The sequence below is a fragment of the Marasmius oreades genome, chromosome 3 (assembly GCF_018924745.1).
Source record: "Marasmius oreades isolate 03SP1 chromosome 3, whole genome shotgun sequence".
Lineage (NCBI taxonomy): Eukaryota > Fungi > Basidiomycota > Agaricomycetes > Agaricales > Marasmiaceae > Marasmius > Marasmius oreades.
Genome location: NC_057325.1, coordinates 4,503,918 through 4,529,961, shown reverse-complemented (window position 1 = coordinate 4,529,961; position 26,044 = coordinate 4,503,918). Strand labels below are relative to the sequence as shown.

The following is a 26,044-nucleotide window of genomic DNA, read 5'->3' as shown; positions in this document are numbered from 1 at the left end:
TGTGGTTTCCCAGGATTACCCAGTGTACCATATGGTTTCTCAGATTGTTGCTAAGGAACCATTGTTCTGGAATGTACCTGAAGTATTCCAATCAGACAATTACCAAGCACACCATATGCTACTATTCAAATAGAGTATTAGAGGTCTTAGTATAGTATCTGGGGTCCTAGATAGAATTCATGTATATAAGCTAGACAGTCTGAGCCTTAGAGCCTCAGACTTAACAACATCTTTTGTCCTCATACAACATCTCTGTGCTCTCCATCTAAGCTTCACTGCTAATCTCCTTCTATCACTCTTCCATATCACATCCAGAGACTAGGTGAGTTGCAGATTTGTGATAGAGGTCCTTTTGTCGTTAGCCAACTAGGATGTGTAAAGTCTGCATTAAACGTAGGATCTTGGTTTGGGGTGACAGGTGAACCTAGAGTACTCAATATGATATTCGAGGTCCTGTTGTTGCTAATGCATTCAATTGCCAACTAGGATGCATAAAGTCTGCATTGAGCTTAGTATCCCTGACATTGTCTGGAGTGACGGGTGAACCTGGAGTTCTGACGTTCAAGGTCCTTGCGTTGTTAAGGCATTCAATCGCCAACTAGGGTGCGTAAAGGATGGAGTGACAGCTGAACTCAAAGTGCTTGATGTTCATTTTGGTTGCCAAACCATATTGGGCTTAGTATCTGTGACGTTGTCTGGAGGGACAAGCGAGCCCGGAGAGCTCCATGTTTGAGATATAGTTCCTGTTCTTTTTTGAGTTGAAAGTGATGGAGTTGGGAGTGGAGGTTTACTTTCTCTATATGTCAAAGAACGAACCACTGAAGTCCAGATTGCTCTCTCCAATAGTAAAGCCCTATGCTGAATATGATAATGGCAAGTGTCCCTACTGAGATAAGACTGCCAATCGAGTCAGACACCCTTTAATGTATTATCGGATAAAGAGACCTCAAATGAATGAACGGAGCTGGAGTGACTCACAAGGAAGTCGCAGATGCACTGATCTGTACTGTCGGGTTTTCGGTGCTCTCAAAGGCACCGTGGTTGAATGATCTGAAGTGTGTGGGACTTTTAATCACGCTGTAAAAATAGAACAATGAAATGCGCACGAACCCTGCAGTATTGAATCCTACTATTAACCCATTTCCAAGTGGCATGAAATCTAGGCATTCAGATTTGGTAGTGATGGTCATGTCAAATGGTTGGAGATCATGATGGTGTACACGTTTCCAACTTTCAGGTGCCATGTTATACTGAGCAGCCTTTAGAGGGGGAAACGGTATATTTAAAGCAGATACTTCATGATGTTGTAAGGTTAATCTGTGAGATTGATAGTATTTGAGTATTAATAGGTACCTATGAGTCCCCAGACGAACAACTCATACTGCAAGAGGTGGAAGAGACATTGTGAAAAGTATATGGTCAATATCAGGCCGGCTGAATGAAGATGAGTAAGCCGAGGGGAATCTAGGTTTGTGGGGAAGAGATGTAAGTCAACTGTCAGTTTATAAGCCCCCTCGCTCTCCTTGTGTTGGTGGAGAGTCAAGAAGTTGATCACAATCAGGGTTGTTGAGGTTACTGATGTGATACTGATAAATCTAAGCTGCATCTTCATTTGATCTTCATAGCTCTTCTTTCACTGCGACGCCTGATGTATATGATTTAACCCCCAAACTTCCGCTATATCAATTAGTACTTTATAGCTTTGAAAAACATTCCTGGTGTTCTGACTCACTGATATCCAAAGTTTAGTTTCTGTATTTTGAGTTCATCCTAATCTGATCATCCTTAAAGCGGTCCAAAAGCGGTCTGAACGGAAGTCTGATGGCAGATATCGAGTGTGGAAATTGAGTATCTCTTGGTTGCTTGATTGCTACTGATGTTGATACTTCCACACATGAGAGTAGATGATAGGGTGACACAGACAACAAAATATCTTCTAAATGAGGCTTTTGACATCCTGAGGTGGAAAACGGTGCTAAGAGTGCGGTGTTGTGGCTATGTTTGGAAGACCTATCAGGAACAAGATTTGAACACTGGTTCAAGGAGTGATGGGTTTGATTCGTGCCAGCATGTTTCTTCTTGTGAACCTGTTCAGCCTCCGAACTTGTGCACAATGAATGATTGTCGTCTTTCCTACATGCACAGGATTGATTGATTGTTGATTGTGGCGATAAAAGAGAGAGAAAAAAGGTAAGCAAGTAAACGTAAATACTGAGTAATACATGGAAGTACAGAAGTATATATGGTAACCCCTGTTATCAGCCCCTCTGTTATGAGTTTCATAGCTGATAAATCTAATACTTAGATCCTATTCAACACACACTGGGAAAATTGAGTCATTTTCAACCCATTTTCGGAGGAGGAAAATGCTCCGAAGAGCATGACTTTTTGGTGAATTGTAGAGTGTCAAATATGCAGTAGAAATGTAAAATATTCAACAGATTTTCTATGCTTGGAAATTTTACCAAAAACACATATTTTAAATGTATTCTAGATAAACCAAAACAGAAACAAAATGCAGACTTTCAGGAGAATTTTAGTAGGTTGAACATGCACAAAACACACTCTATTTCAGCCACATTTCGGCCTTCGAAAACTTCCTGAGAAGCCCAAATGTTGGGAGCGTATTTCTTCGTCTAAAACATCACAAAAACTTGGACTTTTTGATGAGTTTCTGGGTCGCAAAATTAATACAAAACCCCCATATCTTCAACGAGTTTTAGAAACTCAAATGCGTCAGAAACTTAGCTTTTTCACTTTATTCTAGATAACGAATTTGTTGCGGAAATCCAAAATTTTCCCCATGTTTTCGAATTCTTGAAAAGTCAGTATACATACAGATGTCCGTATTCTTTGAATAATTCATCCAGAATCCGGATGCTGTCATCTTAGTATTGAAAATTAAATGAACAGCTCCATTCTGCACCCAAAGAACTACGGTCCCTTTTTCTGCTAGTTCATATCCAGAAAAGTTGCCACCCTCACTCAACGGTAATGTTTAGGTGCTCGTCGATAAGATCTTAAAGGGATATGGACATTATTGGAAGCTTGTGGCATGCACATGGACATTCAAATATGGTTGAGCTTCTATTCCTCAGTTGTTGTTGTTGTTGTTGATGTTTGAGGCTTTTAAGTTCACTTGGAACATTTGCTTTACGAGGGAAGCACGTCGAAGGTATGTGAGTTTTCGTACGAGTTCTGGGGATAACCGCAACTCCTCAAACCTCAAAAAACATACCCCATTGAAATGCAATGTGTAAGGGTGTATTTTATCTTGAGCAGCATCAGAGCAGATACAAGAAAGTAATAGAAGAGATGTCGATACTCCCAACACAAAAATACAACAAGCTCTGTTCTATGACTACTGATTGAGTGTGTGCAACAAGTGTGGATTCTCCAACTTAGAGGTGCAGGTAGATCAGTGATCTAGCCAACCTTTCGCCTCCTCTGGCGTTGAAGATGAACCTCTCTGGATGAAATATGCCACCTGACATGCTCAGTCATTCAGAATCAAGGTGCCGAAGGAGCACGTACAATGACATCACTGACTTGCTTTCCTAAACCCTAACAATCACATGCTGAGATGGATCAGGGCCTCTGTGACCAAAAGGGTGAGTTGTCAAGTCAAAGTGAAAAAGAGTGAAATTACTTACCAGTTCTATAGCTTAGAGGGACCCACCATTTCCCTAAAACAGTCCGATCATTGATCCTACACCTTTCGTGCTCCTTCAACCATCTTGTAACATTAATCGAACATCCAATCTTCAAAAATTTCTCCCCATTCTGCTTTCCCTTGACCAAGTAAATCCAACCCGCTTCCTCCTGCTGATATATTTTTGTCGACATTTCAAATACTTTTCTCGGAGTTTGGAAGCAATAGAACAATAGATGACCATGAGGGGTACCAGTGTTGTTGGCATTGAGGCTGATGAGCAGGAATTTTAGATATTACCCTGATCAACATGGCTCAAGACTGCACATTGCTTTTTCCTGTCCCGCCTTGACTGTAGTGTAGTAATTTGTTTCTACACTACTGTCATCAATCCTCGACTGTTGACTTCCCTTGCCAGTCAAAACAGTTGTTAAATGCAGGAAGTTTCAGTTTGGGGGTTGAGCTAAATTAGGTGCGTCATTTATCCATCCTTTGTTTTTATCGGACTTAAACTGTGGTTGACTGTACATTTTTTTCCTAGCTGTGCAAAGACACATGAAAATGACGGATATCGCTGCGCCATGAAGAAGTGGCAACGAAAGACCGGATATAAGGTCGATTCGAAGGCAATACCGCAGAAAGTTCACCCAGACACAGGACCCGTGGCCAGTTCCTCAACTTCAGGTTAAAACTCTTATTGATTCTCAATAATGCAGGGTATTGAAACAGGGTTGGTGACCATTAAAGATGAGTGATTTGTGTGGGAACACAGTGTTGTTTAGATTCTAATGCTGAGGTTTACCACCATCTGTCTCATCTTGGTGGTTGCCATCTGGTTTGAGTTTGAGTTCTCGGCCATGGTGCGTAGACTGACGTTTGGATTGGCTGCCCTAGGCTGCCCTCCTAGGAAGCAACAACAGGTCTGCAGTGTTGGTCACAGCAGAAGGGAACCTGAGCTTCCATCATTGAGAGCCAAAGGACTTGGACCGAATATTGGAAGAGTATGTCGTATTGGTTCTGATAGGAAGTTTCAAGCTTCGTGGTTTCAAGAAGGTGGATACTCGTGTCGTACATGTTGGGGGTGCTTGTACTAACCCACGAACAGTGATCAATCGACAAGGTGGCTGGACTTTGTTCATTATCTGAATCCTATCCAGAAGCCAAGTCTTAACCATGTTCTTCAGAATACTGAACAATTCTCCAAGTGTGAGATTGTGTTGCCCCCCTCCCTCTGCATACTCATTGATTGTTTTCGAGGGAGAGTCAAACGCCGTAGTTCCACCACTTCCTTCCAACTCATTCACTACTACTGAATGAATCACGGAATTAAGGAATTAATGGCTAGGTTTCGAATCGTCAATTCAAGGCAGAAATTGGGATATACCCCGGGCACCACAAATTCAGTGTTGGGGAGATCTTGATACCATATCCTGCTGGACAAGTCAGCGAGCAAATGTGATATCAGATGGTTGGTCGCCTTCTCTATGTCCAATGGGGATATCGAAGTATTCGAGCATGCAACCTATCCAGCCACGATCCGAGTGACAGATAGCAAGCAAGCATTTTTCGTGCTATCTCATTCCAACCATACTTCCCCTTATAATCCACCCACCATCATGCCCACAATTCCAGCACCATCCATAGACTCCAATCGTGAGGAGTGGCCAGATGCAGATTTTGATATTCCAGAGGGCTAGCCGGATCTAGAGGCCATTCTTCAATCTGAGGAACTTTCTTATCGAACTTTTTGATCTTATTCATATATTCATGTATAGGCTTATATGGATGAGAATTGTTCCAATTGTCATCTACGGCAGGAGGGACTACTGGTACTTGCTTCAAAAATGTTGAAATATAGTTCATAGTTCTCCATAGCGCTGAATCTCTTATCCTATCTACAAAGTTTGCTTCATCTACGGTGCACCATAAGTCTTCTAAATAACAAAAGACAGATGTTGCTAGCTTTGTTTCTTTCTCAGCCAAGGAAACCAAGTAGCCTGAACACAGATCTATATCATCCTTGAATGTCTCAATGTCAAAAGGTTCATCCTCGATCCCATCTCTCATTTGAAACTTTACTGGTTGACCATCATTGTCGACCAGGAATTCTTCCCATCCTTCTGGTTTAGGCGTAGATATCCCACCAGGTGGAGGTCTCAAAAGTCCATCCAGACCATGCACAAGTCCTTTAATATGAACTAGTTCAAAATGATAGAGTCTGATCTCTTCTATCCACCGGTTAATGCTAGCATTTGGAGCACTATCTGGATTGTTCAACATTCCTTTGATGTAGCTGGCATCTGTTTCTACGGTCAACAGTCTACATCCATAAGTTTGATACTTCGATGCGTGTAGTGCCATAAGTAACCTGTAGAGTTCTCATTTTGGTTGTGGGAAGCGTGCTTCTCTCTCATTGAACGTTATAGACCCAAGGTAATTATAGAATTTCATTTTTGGATTTTTGGGGTATACTTGGTACAAATAATAGCCTATACCTTGCCAAGACGAATCTATGGCTAAAGTGATACCTGTTGGATTCTTATAATTGATGGGCTGTAGCACTGGTGCTTCACAAATTCCATCTTGAACTGATTAGGACTCGGTCACTTTCCAGTCGAGTCACTCTCATTCAGGTTACCAGGGTGATTAGGGAGCAGGATGTATGTAGTTGGAGGGTGTTGTTCAGGAATGTTGTCAAGCTCGAGAGCTGGCTGGATTGTAGTTAACACAGAATATATATTCAATGCACTACGAGAGGATTGGGATAGGTAGTAAGAGTTTTACTAGGTAGATAACAATGGGGTAACAGTGGGTAAAAAATATCGAGGTTGAGGTTTCAAGAGGAAACCTCAAAGTTTATATAGTCTACTATCTATGTACTTATTGTTGAATTCTGGGCGTAGGAAGGTTGAATCAAAATGTTCGCCTTGTACAGGATAGCAAGTTCCAGGCGGTATGCTTATTTAACAAACATGGGCTATTATATGTATTCCAAGATGAGATGTAAGGTCTTGTAACATGAGGAATTTCTTTCCGTAGAATGTACATTACATCCTCATAAAACAAAGGGACTGAGTTAGTCCATCCCATAGGTAATTTTACCAATCTATAGGGACCAAAGGGCATCTGGAATGTAGTGAAGTCTCTCAACTCTTCGTCGATAAGCCTTTCATTGTAGCCAACCCAAATATCCAACATTCCTATACAAGCTCGTCCAGAAAAGCTACTAGCAATCTCAGCTGTTCCAGGAGGAATCCCAGAATGCTGAATCGTGACTGCATTTAATGGTTCTAATGAATGAACCAGCTGTAGACTTTTTCCATCCTTCTTCAGTACCATGAACCATTTCAATTGATACAACGACGTAGTAGATTCCTACACTCCTGCTGCGATCTTGTCTTTCAGAATCTGACAGACTTCTTTGTAAATCACAGGTGGAATAGGGATGTTATGCTCAACCCAGGGCTTGTGAGGCAACACTGGGAACTTAATCGGCAGGAAGAAATCAGTACAAAAGGTTCCACCTTCATCTACGCTCCAAGTGAATCCTTTCTCTTGGATCTTCATTAGATGGTGTACTAATTTCATTTCTTCAGGCCATAGAAAGCCTTCATTATGGTTCTTCTCTATGATTTCCTTTTGTTCTTCTGTATACCGTTCTCCTGGACTGAATTCAGGAGGTTGCAGCGATAGTACTGGCATCCCTTCAAGTGGATCCCAGTAATATTCCTAAGAACTCGGAATTCTTCTGGCATCTTAGCCAATTGTGGTCGGACTTTAAGCGCTACTGGCTTGTATTTTCTGTAGACCGACTGAACTGTATCTTTTCCAGGTGCCATAACACCCTGGGAAACGTAGTTCTGACTGTGAGCTACTCAAGAATGTGCTGTATGAATTCTTAGAAGAGTTTTCTCTTGCAAGCTCTCCTTCTAAGTCACGTAGAGCAAGCCCCATCTCCTGTACACACGTATCAAGTTTGATAACATAGGCATCTAGAGAATCCGTAGACGATAAAATCTCATCTATCGGGGTTTCACCTGTATAAAGGTCCTTAGGAAAGTTGTCTGTAGTCCCATAGACTTGCAACCATCTTTCCTTATGAAAAGCTAGTTCGTTGAACAAAGTCTTTTCACATTTCTATGGATCCTTAGCTAACCTATCCAAATCCAAAGCTATACATTCATCGGTTTGGTAGTGGTTCTCATACATCCTTTGATGATAGTCTATCATCTAGCATTGTATCGAATGCTCTTTCATTTTCAACCACACTCCCTACGAAACTTCGTAGTCGGAGCAATGGGGGTATCAATCTACTTGTATTTTCTGAATTTTTCAACACATCAGCGAGTTCCTTGAAATTCATACTAAGTGAATCCACAAGTTCACATAGATTATGGGTATCTTGAGCATATAATAGTAAAGCTCTTCCATCTACGGTGATCTCACTAAGCCCATCTATCTTATCTTGTTGAGAAGAGTCAGATGTGCCAATTTTTGGCTGTTGAAGCCTTTGAGGGTTGAACCTCTTCTACTAGTACAAAGCAACCATTCTTGTCCCGCAGATTCATCGTGTATGGAATCTAGGGAGTTTGAAACTGGTGCTGATGAATATAAAGAAAGAAAACTGTCCGTAGCACAAGGAGACATTGAAGCACTGTTTTTGTGTTTTGTATCTTCTGTGTGTTTTTGGGCTTTTTCAATTATATCTATGTTTTTTATCACTCTCGAATTGGACTGACTAGTAGTCCTTTCACTATTTGCAGCTTCTATGAAGGCTCCAGCCAGCTCTGTAGGAGAGAATTTCACATTTATTATATTTTTATATTTTTCGATTCTTGGAACACTGTGAGCAACTACGGATATTTGTAGAGCCACCTCTCCTTGATCCTCTATCAATTCATCAAGGTGGACTGAAAATTTGAAGATTCAGTCCCTGAGCTTTCTCCACCACATGAAGTTGCAAGTATACTGTTACTTCACCAGACTTGAAAGGTACATTTCTGCACACTCCCAGTGTTGGTTTCAGTTGTCCGTTGGCAGACTGCATGTGAATCACTGAATTCGGATCCCATTGCAAGCCTAATCCTTGAGCAACCCATGTGTCCATCCCGATTATTTGCGATCCCCTGTCGATCACCGCTTCTACTCTTTCCATAGAACCGTTAACCTCAGGAAATACACATCTGAGTCCCTCGGACAATCCAGCTACTATCACGACCTTCTGTTTTTCTTCAGAATCTAACTCGGTGCGATAAACTTCCACAACATCTCAGTGAACTACTGAACCCGCTTCCAATCCATCTTCTTCCTCTTCTAAGGTTTCGAACGAATCTACAGTCTCAATATTATCTACTTTCACGAACTCTGCTTCTTCATCAAAAGATTCCTCTGCCGCCATAGAGTCTTTTATCGGATAGTCTAACGTTTGAAGGAACACTTTATAATACTCCGTTCGTACGTGCTTATTCCTAACTCACCGCAGCAATGCCTTTTGGAACTCTTCTGAAGCCGTGAGCTTGTTCAAGCAAACACTAGCTGGATTGGCCATCATTTGGTCAATCAGGTCCTGAATCACCTGTTGCTTATATCTTTTCATTTCAACATTTTGAAGATTTTCCGTAGACGCTTTCTTTACGTTTTCAGACTGAACCTTCTTAGATTTTGAAGCACCCTTGTTTTCAGGAATTACGCTTCGGGGCAATACAGAATCCCTTGGTTGTGGGACGCATTCTACAGGCTGAATTCTATCGAAAGCCCTAGGCAGCGGAGTGGAAGGACGTCTATCGACCTGCGATGGAGGTTCTTCTTCATCTAATTCTGCTTCATCTTCTTCTTCAGAGACCTCTTCTTTGAAAGGCTTTCTCTGAGGTATCACATATGGCTGTGTTTTCTCCAGAACGACAGCATAGATATTACTACTTGGGGTTTTGGTGGTAATTTTATTTTTTTGGGGTCCTCCAGTCTCCTCTGGGTATCTTGAGTTGTCTTATTAGAATTCTCTTTTATTGAGGAGTCCATCCTTGGACCTTTTAGTTTTTTGAGCTGTTGCCTTCACGGCGACAAGTCTCTACCTCCAAAGCAGCAATTCTTTGCAACAGAACTTCTATCGTAGGCACAGATTGACGATCTGGCAGATCATCTTCAAGATCCAAGTCTCCTTGTAAGAAGAAACTGGTCTTTTCAGTGCCTGGCCATCCCTTCTCTCTGGCAATAGCTCTAATTCTGTCTGCCCATGATTCTTTCTTTACTGGATCGGGTGGTGGGAGGTTATTCCCATCGTACATCTCCAGCCTATTCGTATGTTCATTCTTAACTATCCACTTCTTCTGGGATAGTTCTTGCACTTGCCTGCATTCTCTCCAGAAATGCTCGGGTTCATCACAAATTATGCAGTTTTTGTCCATAGGCACCCTATATGGCTGCCCTGTGGCTGTAGAGTTAGATGTAATCTGGTTTGAAGGCCTAGATCCACCACTACTCTGTCCTTGGCTACCATTATGGTATGCCATGGCTTGCATATTCTTGTAGAAGCTGGGCTGACTGAAGTCAGGCATCTTCTTTGACAGCTCAGATACTGCACACGCAAAGTTGTTCATTCGAGTATTCTGTGCATCTACGGAGGCCAAAAGCTTCATTGTCAACTCGTTGGAAGAAATTTCCTTCTTATACGAAAACAATGGAGCTATCGTAGGCTCGATCTTTGTGTGAGTTATCAATGGGGTCCCTACAGGAGCGGCCACTTTCACTCCTAGCATGTAGCTAACAAGGTCCAAGTGCTGAGGTGCATAGCAATCGCCTACTAACTCATTACTGATGGTCAATGTCATGTCCCTAACTTGGGAGAAAGCAAAAGGGTCTAATTGGGAAGCCACCCACCCACTATTCACTTCTATGGGCTTTTCTGCGTGCAGGTTTCGAATGTAGTGAGGGTCCCATAGCCTCTTTCTGATCTCTCACCAGAATGCCGGGTCTAGACATTCCACAAACTTCTGCACTTTCTCTCGATTTGACAAGCTTCCTGCAAGCTTGTCCGCTTCATTTTCAAACTCCATATTAAACGAAGTAAACTTCTGTAGCTGTTCTTCTCCTATACCAGAGAACCTAGCCTTCAATAGATCCAAATTCTCTAGTGCTCCTATCTCTAAATCCCTAGTCAATGGGAACGAATCAAACATTTCTTTTTCAAATGCGGCCCAACTGTAGCCTCTCATAGATGGCAAATGATGCACCAGGAGTTGAGAGGTCTCAAACTCCATTTGAATCATTGCTAGAATGATAAAGGACTCATCTAACTTCCAGCCCTTGACTTTCCCATATTGCAGGATAGCCGCCATCCATTCCTGTAGATTTCCAGGATCTAAATGGTTGAATGTGGGGAGCCTTTCTTTCGACATATCCTTATCTAGCTCTTTCAGAGCACCTTTAGAGAATTCCATCCAGGACTTCTTTATTGGTCTCTCCTCATCTGCCACACCTGCCGTAGCTGGGTTATTCAAGATATTGGACATGCTTGTTAACGGTCTCTCAAGAAATAAACTCAGGTTTAAATCTAAAGAATAAAACTCTTCTTCCCATAGGTCGAAGTCTGAATTATATTTGGAGGGTAGTGATGATAATGGTGAAGAGAATGGTTCAATCTCTTCAGTTGAAATCTCTGGGGTTTCGTATGTGGGTTCTAGTGTTTGGTTTCTAGAACCTTGCATAGCTCTTGTTTCTCTGAAAGCTTCTCTCATGCTTCAGTCAAAAGAGAAACCTGAGTTTCTTAAATTGTTTGGGATAACTTGGGTAGTCTCTCTTCCTTGCGTAGAATTGCACATAGATCGAGAAGACTGACCAGCTCTCGGTACTTGAGCTGGGGTACTAGATGCTAAAGCCGTAAGACTAAGTGTCTGTAGGACTTGTTTGCCAGCATCTAGTGATGTGCGAGTATTATGTCACTGTGAACTAATCCTTCTGAGAGAAGTTCTTTTGGTTTTGGTTGTTTTTGTAGTTCTCACTGTAGGGCTAAAACTACTGGAATTTCACAATAATTCAAATCAAGTTGCAACTGCAAGTGTAAAACACCACAGCTACGGGGGTTCAAAGGGTTTGTATGAAGCTCTGTTTAATATCCAGTGGACTAAGTGGGACTGTGAATGTCGTCTACAGTAAGACTAATTCGAACAATTGGAGACTATTGCCCTTGACGGACACAAAAACTAAGTCCTTGGTGGACATGAACACTAAGACCCTCAACGGATCACAAAACAGGTAATCAAGACCTCGGCGGCCTATGGATGGATAGTTCTCAAGTTTTGACCTCAGTGGTCTCGTATGGTTCAAATTAAATCTTATTGTTTCACTGCACAAAAACAGGGCAAAATCTCTCTATTGGGTGTCAAGAGCAGTTACTCACAGGCAACTCACTCAGGACTTTCCTATGCACGGGTAGTACTTAGGTTTATCTACGGATACATGGGCTGCTTTTATACTACTTCTATACTAGCTTTGTAATCATATCTCTACTTGTTTCATCTCTAAAAATAATGCACCATAGCCATGAGTCCATGCGGTCTTCCTCTATTATCCAGGGGAATTTTATCGATAAAGACTGCTACATGTGCAGAATCTTGTCTACAGAGCTTTTCCGTGTTCGAATCATATGTTTTCGACCAGTCTGGACCATTCTTCATTCTTGTTTCAGCAGGTAGAATGGACCTATACGTACCACTCCTCTCCTCTGGATGCTGGTAGCTACCACCTTACCTCCATTTGTAACAGAACTGCTCACCTTGAAATCTAGATCACAACTGTAGAAATAAGTCCTATTCATAAGCATCCAGTTACCCTTCTCCTCTGCATGTATTGTTCTGAGTTCTGGATCCATTCGCACACAGTTTCAGTTAATAGTATATATTTAAGTTCCAAGTAAGGAAAACTATTATACAGATCAATTAGTACATTTGACTACTTTGTTACTTTAATCTTCTTGCTGTTTCACTCCATGCCACCTTCTTTTGTCAATGGTCGCTTTGGTACAGGAGTCATTGCCCTGAGATCAAGATAAGGAACTTCTGGATCCACAGAGGCTGCTTGACTAGGAGGGCGAGTATGCCTCAGTACCAGCAGAGGCCCAACATGAGAATTGGGAGTGGAAGGAGGCGAGGACAATCGTACAATGGAAGGTATAGAACCTGGCACTGATAGATTTGGTATACCATCTGAAAAGTCATTATAGTCATCATAGGTCTTGTCATGATGTAAGAAGGTAGAATGAGATGCAACAGTGGTTGGCGAGGGTGGGTGGCGTCTTCGCTGCTGAATACCGGCTTTCGATTTGGACAAGCCATGAGGTCCTCTTTGGGTGCCTTCCTCCTCCTTGTCATCGTCCATTTGCTCCTGTCTGTCATCGTTGTCATCGTCATATACCTCTGTTGGGTTTCGATTTTCTGCCCGTTTTCTTCCCCTGAGCTGCGGTCACTTCCAAAACTTCCTCTACGGTCAGCACCGTGTCACCGTTGACATCTTTGACAACAGCAACTTTGTTTATCTCCCAAGGATGCTTGTTCCAGTCAGCTGCAAACAAATCGTTGGCATGAAACTCAAAGACAAAAAATATAAACCCCACCTTCACTCCATCGCTCCAACTTGAAGTGCTTGACTTCCTGATGATCGCTCACAGTTGCCGTGTTCTGGATGACATTACAGAGATATGTTTCTAGTGGCTTGGTGATGGCTTGTAGTTCTTCAGTTGACAGCTTGTGCCATGTAACATTTTTCTGCCCAGAAAACCTGATGCTGGCTGGCCAATCTATCACTTGTAACTTCATTTCTATTGCCGTTTCCGTGAAGCTCCTCATTGCCAACCCGCTATCTTTCCCCAGTAGCATACCTGGATTGTAGGAAATTACATTAGCCAAACGCAAACTATAAAGATGCCAGAAAGCTTACCTGACATAGATCTCATAGCAGAGCCCACAATTCACCTGGCACAGTCTTGAGGCTTTGCACTAGGCTTGTGTTGCAGTAATAATGACAGTTCGATGTCAAGTGTCAGCACTTTTCACAACTTCATCTCTTATACTCTATAGTTTTTGAGTCAAGTCCTTCACTGGAACATAAAGTACTGACTTTAACATGGCTTCGAGGTCTGCCAGTTGCTCCACAATAATGGTCTGGTTTTCATTTTCTTCCTTCATCTTGGCGAACTCGGGCAAGCTGCCCCACATACAGCTTACACTGCGACCCGTAATGTCCTGCTGTGTCATTATACCGTATCTGAAAATGTATACACTGTAGTTCTGGCGTGCATGTTGAGCCTACAGTAAGGAGATATTATATCAAAAAGATGTAGAGAAATGAGTGGACGGGCAAGGAAGAATGTACCAGATTTATAAAGGGAGCCAATATCTTTGACATGTGTCTGTCAAATTTGCCTCCCTTCTTCTGGTCATCGATGTAGGTGGCAAAGTGCTGCTCAAAGAAACGAATCTCTTCGACCAGCGCTTCACGGATGGCATCAGGACCCTCTTCTACATGTTATGACCCGAGTATTCCGAACGCCCAGACTAGACGCCAAACGCTTTGACCTATTAGGTTATTGCGACCCAAACGCCCAAACCAGACGCCGGATGTTTTGAAACCGTCCTGCCAAGACCAAAACTCTGAATATATCACACCGACAACCCCGAACGTTGATTATCGAGACTAATCATATCACCTTATCTCCAAGATGGTCACAATCACTATCTATTTGTGATTTGTAACCATGTGCCGCATTCTCAGTACCTTAACGCAGCACGACGCAGCATAAAGCCGAGGGGACGCCTCACTTTCCGGCCTGTACTGCCGAATTTACATCTCATTCTAATATGCCGAGTCTACACCTCATCCTTCCGAACTGCGCACTTTAGCGAAACTCACCGATTGGACAACTGTGCTATATTTCCGTAGTTATTCTTTTTATTTTCTAATCCGTAGTCAATCCGTAGCTGAACGATACTGACTCAGGACTTACAAATATATACAAACATTAGAACTATATAAGAACTGGGCCTTCGAACACGAGAATCTCAACCTAGTTATTTTGCAACCTCTGTAACCTTTTTTCTTACCTTTAACTACTATTTCTCCTCTTACTTCTCTCTCTTGTAAATTCATTAAGACATAGAATCATATCTATCTGAATCTACAAACCCCATCTCGTGTGAATACCATTTAAGTGAACCAATATATCAACCAAACAAACCGTAAGCCTCTCCTCATTCCACAAATACTCTGAATATTAACCCTTTCAACAATCATAACTAACTATCAACCATTATCTTTCATAAATCTCAACTTGTGCATAATAAAATACTTGTTGAATCAAACTAACTACTCACATCTTGCTCATTAATCAACCCTAGCTTAAAGTGTAAACCTGTCTAACTTACTCAACTCGAACATTTATCTTGTTGAACATTTACCGAGTCATAACATAATAACTAGGTTCTAAATTGATTAAGCCATCATGTCAGCAGTTAGAACTAGAACTAGAACACGCACCGACAATAACGACGGAACGTCGTCGTCATCCGAATCAACCCCTTTTCATGTACATCATCCAACGACTGGCTGGACTCCTAGAAGGCGAAATGGAAGGTCACCAAGTGACCCTCGCTCCCCCCGTCCCACTGTAAACCGTGACCTTGAAAGGCCCATGGGATTTAATACCCCTGGAAGAAGGTTAATAGAAGAATCTGACCCAGAAGACCCTTCAACCTACCCTCGAAACCCGTTCGCCCCACCGACAAACATCAGACCAGCCGTCACTCCCCCCAATTCCCCTCAACCTACGAATCCTGAGGCAGTACCAGATACACCAACATCTCCACCATCCTCCCCCTTACGCAATATCACAAATACGGAACGTTACTCCCCAACGTTCGTGAGACAGGTCAACATGCCTTCTATTCCATCCCCTGAAGATAATGTCGAAGGGATACGTAGAGCCCGAACGCGCAGAATCTACCTGGGTGCAAATCCCAGCAGACTAATTCCTTATCCCACACCGATTTCAGCCTCTCAGTCTCGACCAATCACGACGGTCATGACTTCCCGAAGAACACCTAGGGCGCCGCAATCCGAAAACTCCCAAAACGAGTTTTTTCTGGACGAACCCACAGGAGCGTCAGAACCGCGTGATACGAAGGAATCGCCGCTAAACGCACCTGTGGAAACATTGATAACACCTCCGAGTACACCTTCGAATCGTAGTAATGAACATACATCTGCCGAACGAATGAAACAGTCAACTTCGATGATAGCGCTTCAGGGAAGTCCTCGATCAGACAGGAGCTCCCACGAAGATACGAACGATGAGAGTGCACCAGAACATATAGAGTTATCACCAAAGAGTCGCAATATATCACAACGGGAACGAAACACCTACCTTCTACCACCCCTGCTAGAGACCTCTAGTCGAACTATTCCTGAATTCGTCCAAGCACAACCACGAGAACATGGCTCCCGCGATGATGTAGAAAGACTTTTAATCGCTAGAATCGGAGATTTAGCGTCAAGAATGGAATGTCCTGTATATAGACAGGAATTAATTACGTACCTTCGTCTGTTTCAACACTTTCTACAAACACCCCCTGAAAATCTTCCACTGTATGCCTTAGAATACGTGTCGGATCCAGCAAACCATCTGGAACTGTTAAGATTCATGCAATACGTACATCGACCCGAAATAAGGGACATCGTAGTGGAAATATCGAACGGAGAAGACCTACGAGACCTAACTTCCTTCCTATCTTATGAAACAAGTTCGGAATCGAGAGAGGATGAAGTAGTAGGGAATATGGGTAATACTGAAGAAGAAAGGGCCGAACAGTTAAGACGACAATCAATACTCAGAAACTTGAACAAAAGGGAGTACCTACGTCGAATGGAGATCATGATTTACGATGGTCCACAAACCCTAAGCCCACCCTTTCGACCTACTAATCCCGAACCACCTTCCACCAACGACTCTGACCTTTCACTACCTCCCGGGAACCAGCTCCAAGCGCAGACTTGGGAACGAGAAAGAAAGGAACGACGTCGTAAAGACGATCGTTCAAAAGGAGAATTGCTTGAAGCGAACTCTCAGGCGTCGTATGTAACGAACATTCCGAAACCCAAGCATAGTCTCCGTTCGTATCGAACAAAGACTCGGTCACAAGTGGTAGTGATCACGGATTCCGATTCTTCGTCCGAGGAGCACCCTATACGAGAGAGAGTTACGAGTTGGGAAATATCCGGGCAGCCACCAAGACACAGGAATCTCGATGTTGATACAGAACGGAGGATAGGCGATGACGAAAGGTCCCTTCGACCAAGTTATACTACCCCACGTCAAAGCGTACGATTCTCTGCAGAAACTCCGGTATACACAGAGGTAACCCCGGCGGCCACTTCATCACGGCACCCGGGAGATGTTAGAAAGTCAGGATACCGGTTTACCCCGCTACGAGTTGTAAATGTAACTCCCGAACCCGAACTTGAAAAAGAAGATCAAAATGAACTAATAAAGACGAGGAAGGACACACCCCGGCCCCAAAGAACTCTTATCCATCCTCCAAAAGCTCCTACAGACCTCCAAAGCTTGAATTTGCCAGTAATTGAAGCGTTGGTTGAGGATGAAGAAAAAACGAGTACAAGGGATGAAAGTAGAGAAGGCGGATCAGTAGACGTAACGCGGAGTAACGGTAACGTACACGAGGAACCGGCTATACCGGACTTTATCGTAACCAAAGCGGGTGGGAACCAACTACCTAAAGAAACAAAATCCGATTTGTCGGAAATGCAAAGCAAGTCATCCATTCCGCCTTCATCTCGTACGCCCACCTTCACCCATAACCCTCTCGATCGTGATGCTCCCCCCCACTTACCTTTCAAGTCAAACATACAAGTTCCGGAAAAGGGTAACTCGGGAAAAGATGATGGAGATGAGAGCGAAGAACGGATGAGTATTTGGGAAGAGAAAGGGAAATGGAAACAGGGTGCGTCTCCTGATCGTCCCGCACATTTTGGTGAAGTACCTAGTTGGAGGAGACGTACAAATGTGGTCAACACCAGAGGTGGTGCCCCACATAGATCGTTTATTCCATCCCGGGAACTCCAACACGCAATCCAACAAGCTAACGAATCGATTGTTTCCCCTCCCAATCCGTCTCTAAACCCCCTCTCCGTTCCTTCTGGAAAAGCGCCAGGAGAAGGCCTTGATCCTAGCTATCGAGACACGACTCACGATGATGGCCATCGAAGATCAGGCCCCTCTCCATCCACTTTAGATGTTAATATAGGAAAACAGGGATCAGACACAAAGAATGAAGTAGCTGCACGCTCTTCTTCGGTTGAGGGTGTGGCTACAGGCTCATCCCCACACACGGGTGTAGCTACACGCTCATCTCCGGTTGAGAATGTAGCAAACGGGCCATCAACCGACGGAAACACGACTGAATCAAGTTCAAACCCAAGGAGTAACGGTGATGATGACGCGTCGAGTACGAGTAAGAGCGTGCCAACCTCCAGTAAATCAACCGAATATCACTCATTTTCCATTTCTAGTCCAAGCCAAGGACAATCAGCCCTAAGACAGTCGAATATGGCACCACCACCACCACCCTCGCCGCAATCGTCGCGGTCATCACCGCCACCCTCCAATGCCTTAATTCCGAGGCAAAGGACTCCGCATGATCACGAATTTGCACCAGACCACTTTCACAACCCCTACGGATTCGTACCGCAAGAGTATACGGGACCACTTCAAACTGGTGGATTCGCACCGCCTCCTGGAGCCCCAAACGCACCAAGACAAGGACCTCCACCGATGTTTCCGCCGCCACCCCCTGGTTATGGACCCCCACAACCACCAGGTCCACCAGGTCCCCCATTCCTACCACCGCTGCCGCCGCCACCATTCGGATACGGCCCTCCTGGTCCTCCCGGTCCACCGGGTCCTCCTGGCCCACCAGGACCTCAAGGACCGCCTAGTCAGAATAATCTGAATTCACGAGATGATGACGCTCGATTAATTCGCGAGGCCGTCAACCGTGAGTCAAAGTTCGAGATTAAAAAACCTCGCGAGTTCGATGGATCAAAGCGAGATGAATTTCGGGGATTTATCAGCGATTGTATACGTATGTTCGTTGCCAAACCCCATATCTACATTGCTGATCAAGAAAAAATTCAGTTCGCTTCATCGTATCTCACAGGCGCAGCATCGCGTACCTTTCAAAACTGGGTAGAAAAGGAGATGAATAATGGAGGATACGATTTAGCATTACATAGCTGGTCTAACTTCGTATCTGCACTAAGACGACTATTCGGAGTGTTTGATGAGGAACTGCAAGCGCAAGCCGCATTAGACAAAATAATCCAGCGATGGAATGAGACTTTCGCAGAATTCTTGGTACGATTTGAGGATGCCTCCCTTCTCACTGGCTACAATAATAATGCACTGAAATGGAGACTTATAGCACAAATCCGAAGAGATCTCAGAGACCGTATCACTTACGTAGGAGGAGTACCAGCCGAATACCAAGACGTAGTGCAAAAACTACTCGAGATTGATGGCGCGCGACAAGCATTTTCGGACATAGGGTTCGATAATAGGTATAGATCTTCACCCAATAACGCGCTCGCTGGACCTTCTATTAATGCTAATCAAGGAGCAGTTTCAACCAAAGTCCCACCTGCTCAAAATAATACCCAACGAGGACTACGCTCAGGGCAACGAGCTTATAACTCAAATCAACCAAAGAATTCTGCACAAGGGCGACTTGCTCAGGAAGCACCCCAAAGACCGATCATGAGAATTTCCCGACAAGAACGGGAACGACGCATGGCCAATGGCCTTTGTTTTAGGTGTGCAAAACCAGGACACTTTGGAAGGGATTGCATTAACCCCCCCGGTTGATAGCTCACCTCCCAACCAAGTCACGGGTCGCATAGGGATTCTGGTTGAAGAACCAGAGGAGGAATTACTCGCCTATGCGTTCGATGACAACGGAGAAGCCTATCTCGTTGAAAACGACATCAACGATATCAGCGTCGACGACGAAGACACCGAACCGTTGTCGGGAAACGACCAGGGGACTCAGAACCTCGAGGAGGGAGAGAATTGAGTCCCGACTTACACCAGCCCCCTTCAAATTCTTCTGCAATCAATTTCGATACTAGCACTCCCTGCGGACGACATAACACTGAATACACCTCATTACGATCTACTGTTCTTACCCCTATATCGTCTGTACCTAATCCTCAATCCTATGAAAATCGTGATCATGCGTATATTCTCTCATCTTCAGAAGAATCGTTCATTGTTCAGGCCCACATCCTTAACCCCAATAACCCGTCACTCCCTACTCTTATTGATAGCGGTGCCTCACGACTTTTCATAGACAAGTCTGTGTCACACCAGTTTCCCTCTCATGTTCACCCTCTAGCCAAGCCTATCGTCTTGAAGATGTTCGATGGACGGAATACGTCCGCTGGACTAATCACACACGCTTTGATCATTGATTTGATCTTCGACGATGGAACGAAACATGAGAAAGAAGAATTTCTCATTACAACACTTCACCCTTCCGCCCGAATCGTTCTGGGACTCCCCTGGCTTCGAAAGTACAATCCACCGATCGACTGGAAGGATTTAACAATCACTCTCAATGATACAGCCATCCTTGCGACTACAATAGAGGGACCACTGACCTTCGGGCTCGAAACTTCTGAGCCATTAGTACCTAACCCTTCCAACGAACATACCTCCCCATATATTAATTTTATAGGTGCTCAGAACTTCCTGGAGCTTGTCCAAGAAGGCTGTGACGCCTACATACTCCGTATACAACCAGCCCCGGATGATTGGAACTGCATACAGGAATCGGCAAGGCAAGCCGAAATATCTGAAGTCCCCAAAGCTTCTGGATCAGGAACTGCGTTCATGACGCCCGAAGAACGACTAAGGTTTGAAAAAGTAGTCCCCAAATGTTATCACACTTTCGACAAAGTATTCTCGGCACACGAAGCGAAGGCTCTACCATCGCATCGACTTTACGACATCCGCATTGAAACCGTTAATGACGAATACCCACCGATAGGGAAAATATACAATATGTCTGAGGTTGAGCTTAACGCTCTCAAGTCTCATATCGATGACATGCTGAATAAAGGGTTTATCCGGCCCTCAAACTCTCCTATTGGGGCTCCCGTCCTTTTTGCTAAGAAGAAAGACGGCACTTTACGCTTATGTATCGATTACCGGGCGTTGAACCGCCTTACAAAACGAAACAATTACCCTATTCCTTTAATCGGAAATCTTATCGACCGACTTCGCAAATCAACAATCTACACAAAATTGGACTTACGAGCCGGATACCACAACGTACGCGTTGCAGAGGGCCATGAGTGGAAAACGGCCTTCCGAACTCGTTATGGAGCCTTTGAATATCTGGTAATGCCAATGGGACTTACCAACGCTCCTTCCGTCTTCCAGCAGTTCATGAATGAGATATTTCATGACATGGTAGATATAAATGTTATTGTCTACCTAGATGATATCCTAATCTATTCGGAGACAGAGGAACAACACGTCGAAGACGTGCGCGAAGTATTACGGCGACTCGAAAAGAATGACTTACATCTTAAACCCGAAAAATGCGAGTTCCACACTACTTCAGTTGAATATCTGGGAGTTATAGTGACACCAACCGGCGTACATATGGATCCACGAAAAGTTGATACTATCCAAAAGTGGCCTGCACCGACGAATGTTAAAGAGGTACAGTCCTTTTTGGGTTTTAGTAATTTCTATCGCCGATTTATTGATAACTACTCCGGAATAGTAAAGCCGCTCACCTCTCTCACGTCAAAGAAGAAGCCCTGGGATTGGACGCCGGAGTGTCAAAAGGTATTTGAACTCCTTAAGCAAGCGTTCACTGAGGCCCCCATCCTACGACACTTTGACCCTCTTCTCCCCATTGTGGTGGAATCTGATTCATCCGATTACGCTATCGCCGCCATTCTTTCTCAGCCCCACTTAGACACTCAAGAATTGCTCCCCGTCGCGTTCTACGCACGAAGTATGAACCCAGCGGAACTTAATTACGATATCTACGATAAAGAACTGTTAGCCATTGTAGAATCATTTCGTCAATGGCGTGCATATCTTGAAGGTTCCAAATTCCCAATACAAGTGTATACCGACCATAATAATCTTCAGCACTTTACCACTACAAAGAAACTGAGCCGCAGACAAGCCCGATGGTCCGAATTCTTATCGGGGTTCGATTTCGTCATTAACTACCGCCCGGGTCGATTAGGATTAAAACCCGACGCTTTAACTCGCCGACCCGACGTTTACCCCAAGAAAACCTTCCGAGACGTAGTCAACGCTGCCAACAACAGGGTACTCATTAAACCCGAACAGCTAATGGTAACCCTCGCGGCAAACTACATCTTGAACGAGGATCTTCTTGTCAAACGAATTCGAGAGGCTCCCGAAGATGACCACTGGAAGCACGCCCGAAATTGGATGACCGAGAATCCGGACGGGCCTTACACCTTCCAGGATGGACTCTTACTTCGTTCGGGAGTCATATATGTCCCCGATTACCATGATTTACGAGTGGATGTGATGAAGGCTCATCACGACCACAAATTGCGAGGACACCCAGGTATCACTTTCACCCTCAAACTCATCCTCCGAACCTTTTATTGGCCAAAAATTCGTAAAGATGTAAAGGCTTATGTTCTCTCGTGTCAACCTTGTATACGAGCGAAATCCACTCGCCGGAAACCCTATGGATACCTTAAACCGTTACCGATTGCTCAACGACCATGGTTATCAATCTCAGTAGATCACATTGGCGAGCTGCCTGGATCCTCCGGATATAATGCTATTCTGGTGGTCGTATGTCGACTCACCAAACAGGCGATTTTTATAGCCTGTCACACTACCGACACCGCAACTGACCTTGCCGGACAATTTGTACGACATGTATTCTCAAAACATGGACTTCCAGCGAATATTGTTTCCGACCGAGGATCTACGTTCGTCTCTAAGTTCTGGCAAGCAATGTGCAAAATCTTGGAAGTCCGTACCAATCTATCCACGGCTTATCATCCCCAAACCGATGGACAGACTGAGAGGACTAATCAAACACTTGAACAATATATTCGCTTATTCGTAAACTATGACCAAGATGACTGGGAACAGTACCTCCCATTGGCCGAATTCACTTACAACAACACCCCTCATGCAGCTATCAATATGACTCCATTTTTTGCAAATAAAGGTTATCATCCTCGCCTCACGTTCTCGTATGAGGGAGTATCAAACCATTCTGCACTACAAGCTGCCGAGGACTTACAGGACATGCAAATATACCTACAGGAACAAATCACTCTCGCCAACGAGACTGCAAAAGGTTATTATAATCTAAAGCGAGATTGTACTCCCGACGACTTCAAAGTAGGAACGAAGGTATGGTTAGATACCCGGAATTTGAAAACAAAAAGACCCACTAAAAAGTTCGATTTCAAGCGGGTAGGACCATACGAAATAATCCAGCGCGTATCGACCCACGCATATAAACTCAAACTACCTGAAACATTGCGAGGGATACACAATGTGTTCCACGCTAACTTACTCTCCAAATACACACCAGACCCCTTTCCTCAACGTCGACAGCCTCCACCCCTCCCCATTGAAGTAGAAGAAGGCATCGAAGAATACCATGTCGAGACCATTTTGAACTCCCGAGGATCTGGAAGGAACCTAAAGTATCACGTACGTTGGAAAGGATATGATCCTGACGACGATACTTGGGAACCACTTCGGAACCTCGCTGGAGCCATCGACACTGTCAAGAAGTTTCATCAAAGGCACCCGAATAAACATGCACCTACCGATGTCGAATTAGAAGCTCTAGAAAAGACTCATCCACAAAATCCTGAGGAGTCTGACTCTGAACCTGATAATGACTCCCCATCCCAATCAAAAATGCCAAGTCGCTCGCACAACAAACCCAATAACCCATCCGTACCACCAGTAACAAAATTGTCGAATGACCCATCGTCTTCATTCCCTCAGCGGCGGTCATCACGATTAACACCAATCACACGCAAATAATGGGGATACTCGCAAGACCGTTACATTGAGTGGTGGATACGTCTAGTACAAAATACACAGAAGTTTGATTGAAAAACAAGCACTAAAAATTGTCGAAACCCCCTTTCCTTTAGTCTAAAGTAGAAGTTAGAACAGAAGTTAAGAAATCACTAAAAAAGAATCACTTCCCAGTCATAACATTGTCGCGCCAACTGCGAATATCGGACATAGACAACCCCGGCACATCAGAAGTCGACTTCAAAGATCCCTCTGCGTCAACCCCAAGAAAAGACCAAACGGGGGATGCATCAACCGAAAAGGGACGCCGAACTGAAGGATTAAATGAGCTAGTAGGTTCATGAGCACCCCTGGTATTCGACTCAAAGAAGAATACTCACCGAATCCGATCGAAGGCCTCTTTGACGGACTCAACCCGAGGGCCCCTAGCAGCCTTCCGAATTTTCTGGTCCAAGGCAGAAGATTCGTTAATATCCCCCACGACCTCCTTTGAAGCGCGTTCGATCTGGTCCAATAATTTTGCAGCATTATCGACCAGCCCAATAACCCGAGGACTCGTATTACTCGAACTGCTGAAACCCGAAGTCCCACTAGTAACGCTGGAATGAGTAGTGTTACTAATAAGTTCGAAACGGATTCCGCGTATACTTCGACGAATCTCCGGGAACAAATGGACAGCATTCCCTCGCCGACCCTTCAATGCCTCCCTACCCATCGCATTAACTTTACGCACCAGGCCGGATACCATCTGTTGAAGCTCCCCTACACAATAAATTAGCCTGAAAATGATACAGTATATCTGAAGACTGTAAAAAATACATACGGGCTTTGGACTCCAGGTCCTTATTCTTCCGTTTCAACAAGTCCGTCTCTTTCTCTATGGCTGCTATTTTCCCTCGAAGCTCCTCCGCCGCACCCTTATGAACCTCTCCGATCCTCGAAAACAATGTTATTATACTATGATCACGGATTCTGGTAATAGACTTACTTTTTATGAATTTCAATCCGCGCATCCTTAATCTTAACGTCTAGTTTAAATCGTTCGATGTCACTGGACAATATGACTAGTCAGTCTTGGCCTATTCCCGAGCAATTTTTGGGGCTTACTTGTTTTTTTCGTCCAGGATCGTTTGAAGGTTATTAACGGAGTCGTTGATCGCCATCATTAACGCCAGTGACTCTTTATCAAGCGGTCCACGGCCTTGAATTATTGCCAAAGTTTCCTCACGAAGGCTAGAAGAGTAAAAATCGACATTCGCCTCCGATGAAAACATGAGGAACGGCGTACCTGGCAGGAGTATATGGGTTAGACAACATTACGGGTGTAATAATTGTCTCGGAAATATTGGAAACAGGGGCAAAGAGAAGAGAAGGATTGACATTGGAAGTGGTAGTGTTCATGTTGGTTAGATTCGATTGAGGGTTCGATTCTGACCGTTAACTGAAGTACAACCTCAGCTTTTATAGGACTTTGGGACCCTCTCACATACCCATTGCTCAACTCACTCTCGGTACTCCTCATACCGTTTACGCATGCCTTCTCGTCGAAATTTCTTATCACATTACACGTCCCACATACTATAGCCGCTGTTCTACGAGAAAAGCACCTCGTCTAACTGCAGCCACATAACCGTCCGGATGAAGCAAATTCACAACTATACCCATAAGGCAAAACTAACCAAAAAATCGATGGATTGGTGCCTCGGGAAGGGATAATGTTATGACCCGAGTATTCCGAACGCCCAGACTAGACGCCAAACGCTTTGACCTATTAGGTTATTGCGACCCAAACGCCCAAACCAGACGCCGGATGTTTTGAAACCGTCCTGCCAAGACCAAAACTCTGAATATATCACACCGACAACCCCGAACGTTGATTATCGAGACTAATCATATCACCTTATCTCCAAGATGGTCACAATCACTATCTATTTGTGATTTGTAACCATGTGCCGCATTCTCAGTACCTTAACGCAGCACGACGCAGCATAAAGCCGAGGGGACGCCTCACTTTCCGGCCTGTACTGCCGAATTTACATCTCATTCTAATATGCCGAGTCTACACCTCATCCTTCCGAACTGCGCACTTTAGCGAAACTCACCGATTGGACAACTGTGCTATATTTCCGTAGTTATTCTTTTTATTTTCTAATCCGTAGTCAATCCGTAGCTGAACGATACTGACTCAGGACTTACAAATATATACAAACATTAGAACTATATAAGAACTGGGCCTTCGAACACGAGAATCTCAA

The 26,044-nt window shown here is 44.0% G+C and overlaps 2 protein-coding genes across 2 annotated transcripts; both read right to left on the bottom strand.

Moving 5' to 3' along the window:
- Positions 1-12,628: 12,628 nt before the first annotated feature.
- E1B28_006802 (uncharacterized protein) lies at positions 12,629-13,024 on the bottom strand (the record flags this gene model as incomplete). Its single annotated transcript, XM_043151502.1, has 1 exon — positions 12,629-13,024. The coding sequence occupies one exon, from the start codon at positions 13,022-13,024 to the stop codon at positions 12,629-12,631; it is 396 nt and encodes a 131-aa protein (XP_043012598.1).
- A 28-nt stretch (positions 13,025-13,052) lies between these two features.
- On the bottom strand, positions 13,053-13,598 carry E1B28_006801 (uncharacterized protein; the record flags this gene model as incomplete). Its single annotated transcript, XM_043151501.1, has 3 exons — positions 13,053-13,207; positions 13,260-13,523; positions 13,583-13,598. The coding sequence occupies 3 exons, from the start codon at positions 13,596-13,598 to the stop codon at positions 13,053-13,055; spliced, it is 435 nt and encodes a 144-aa protein (XP_043012597.1).
- Positions 13,599-26,044: the final 12,446 nt, after the last annotated feature.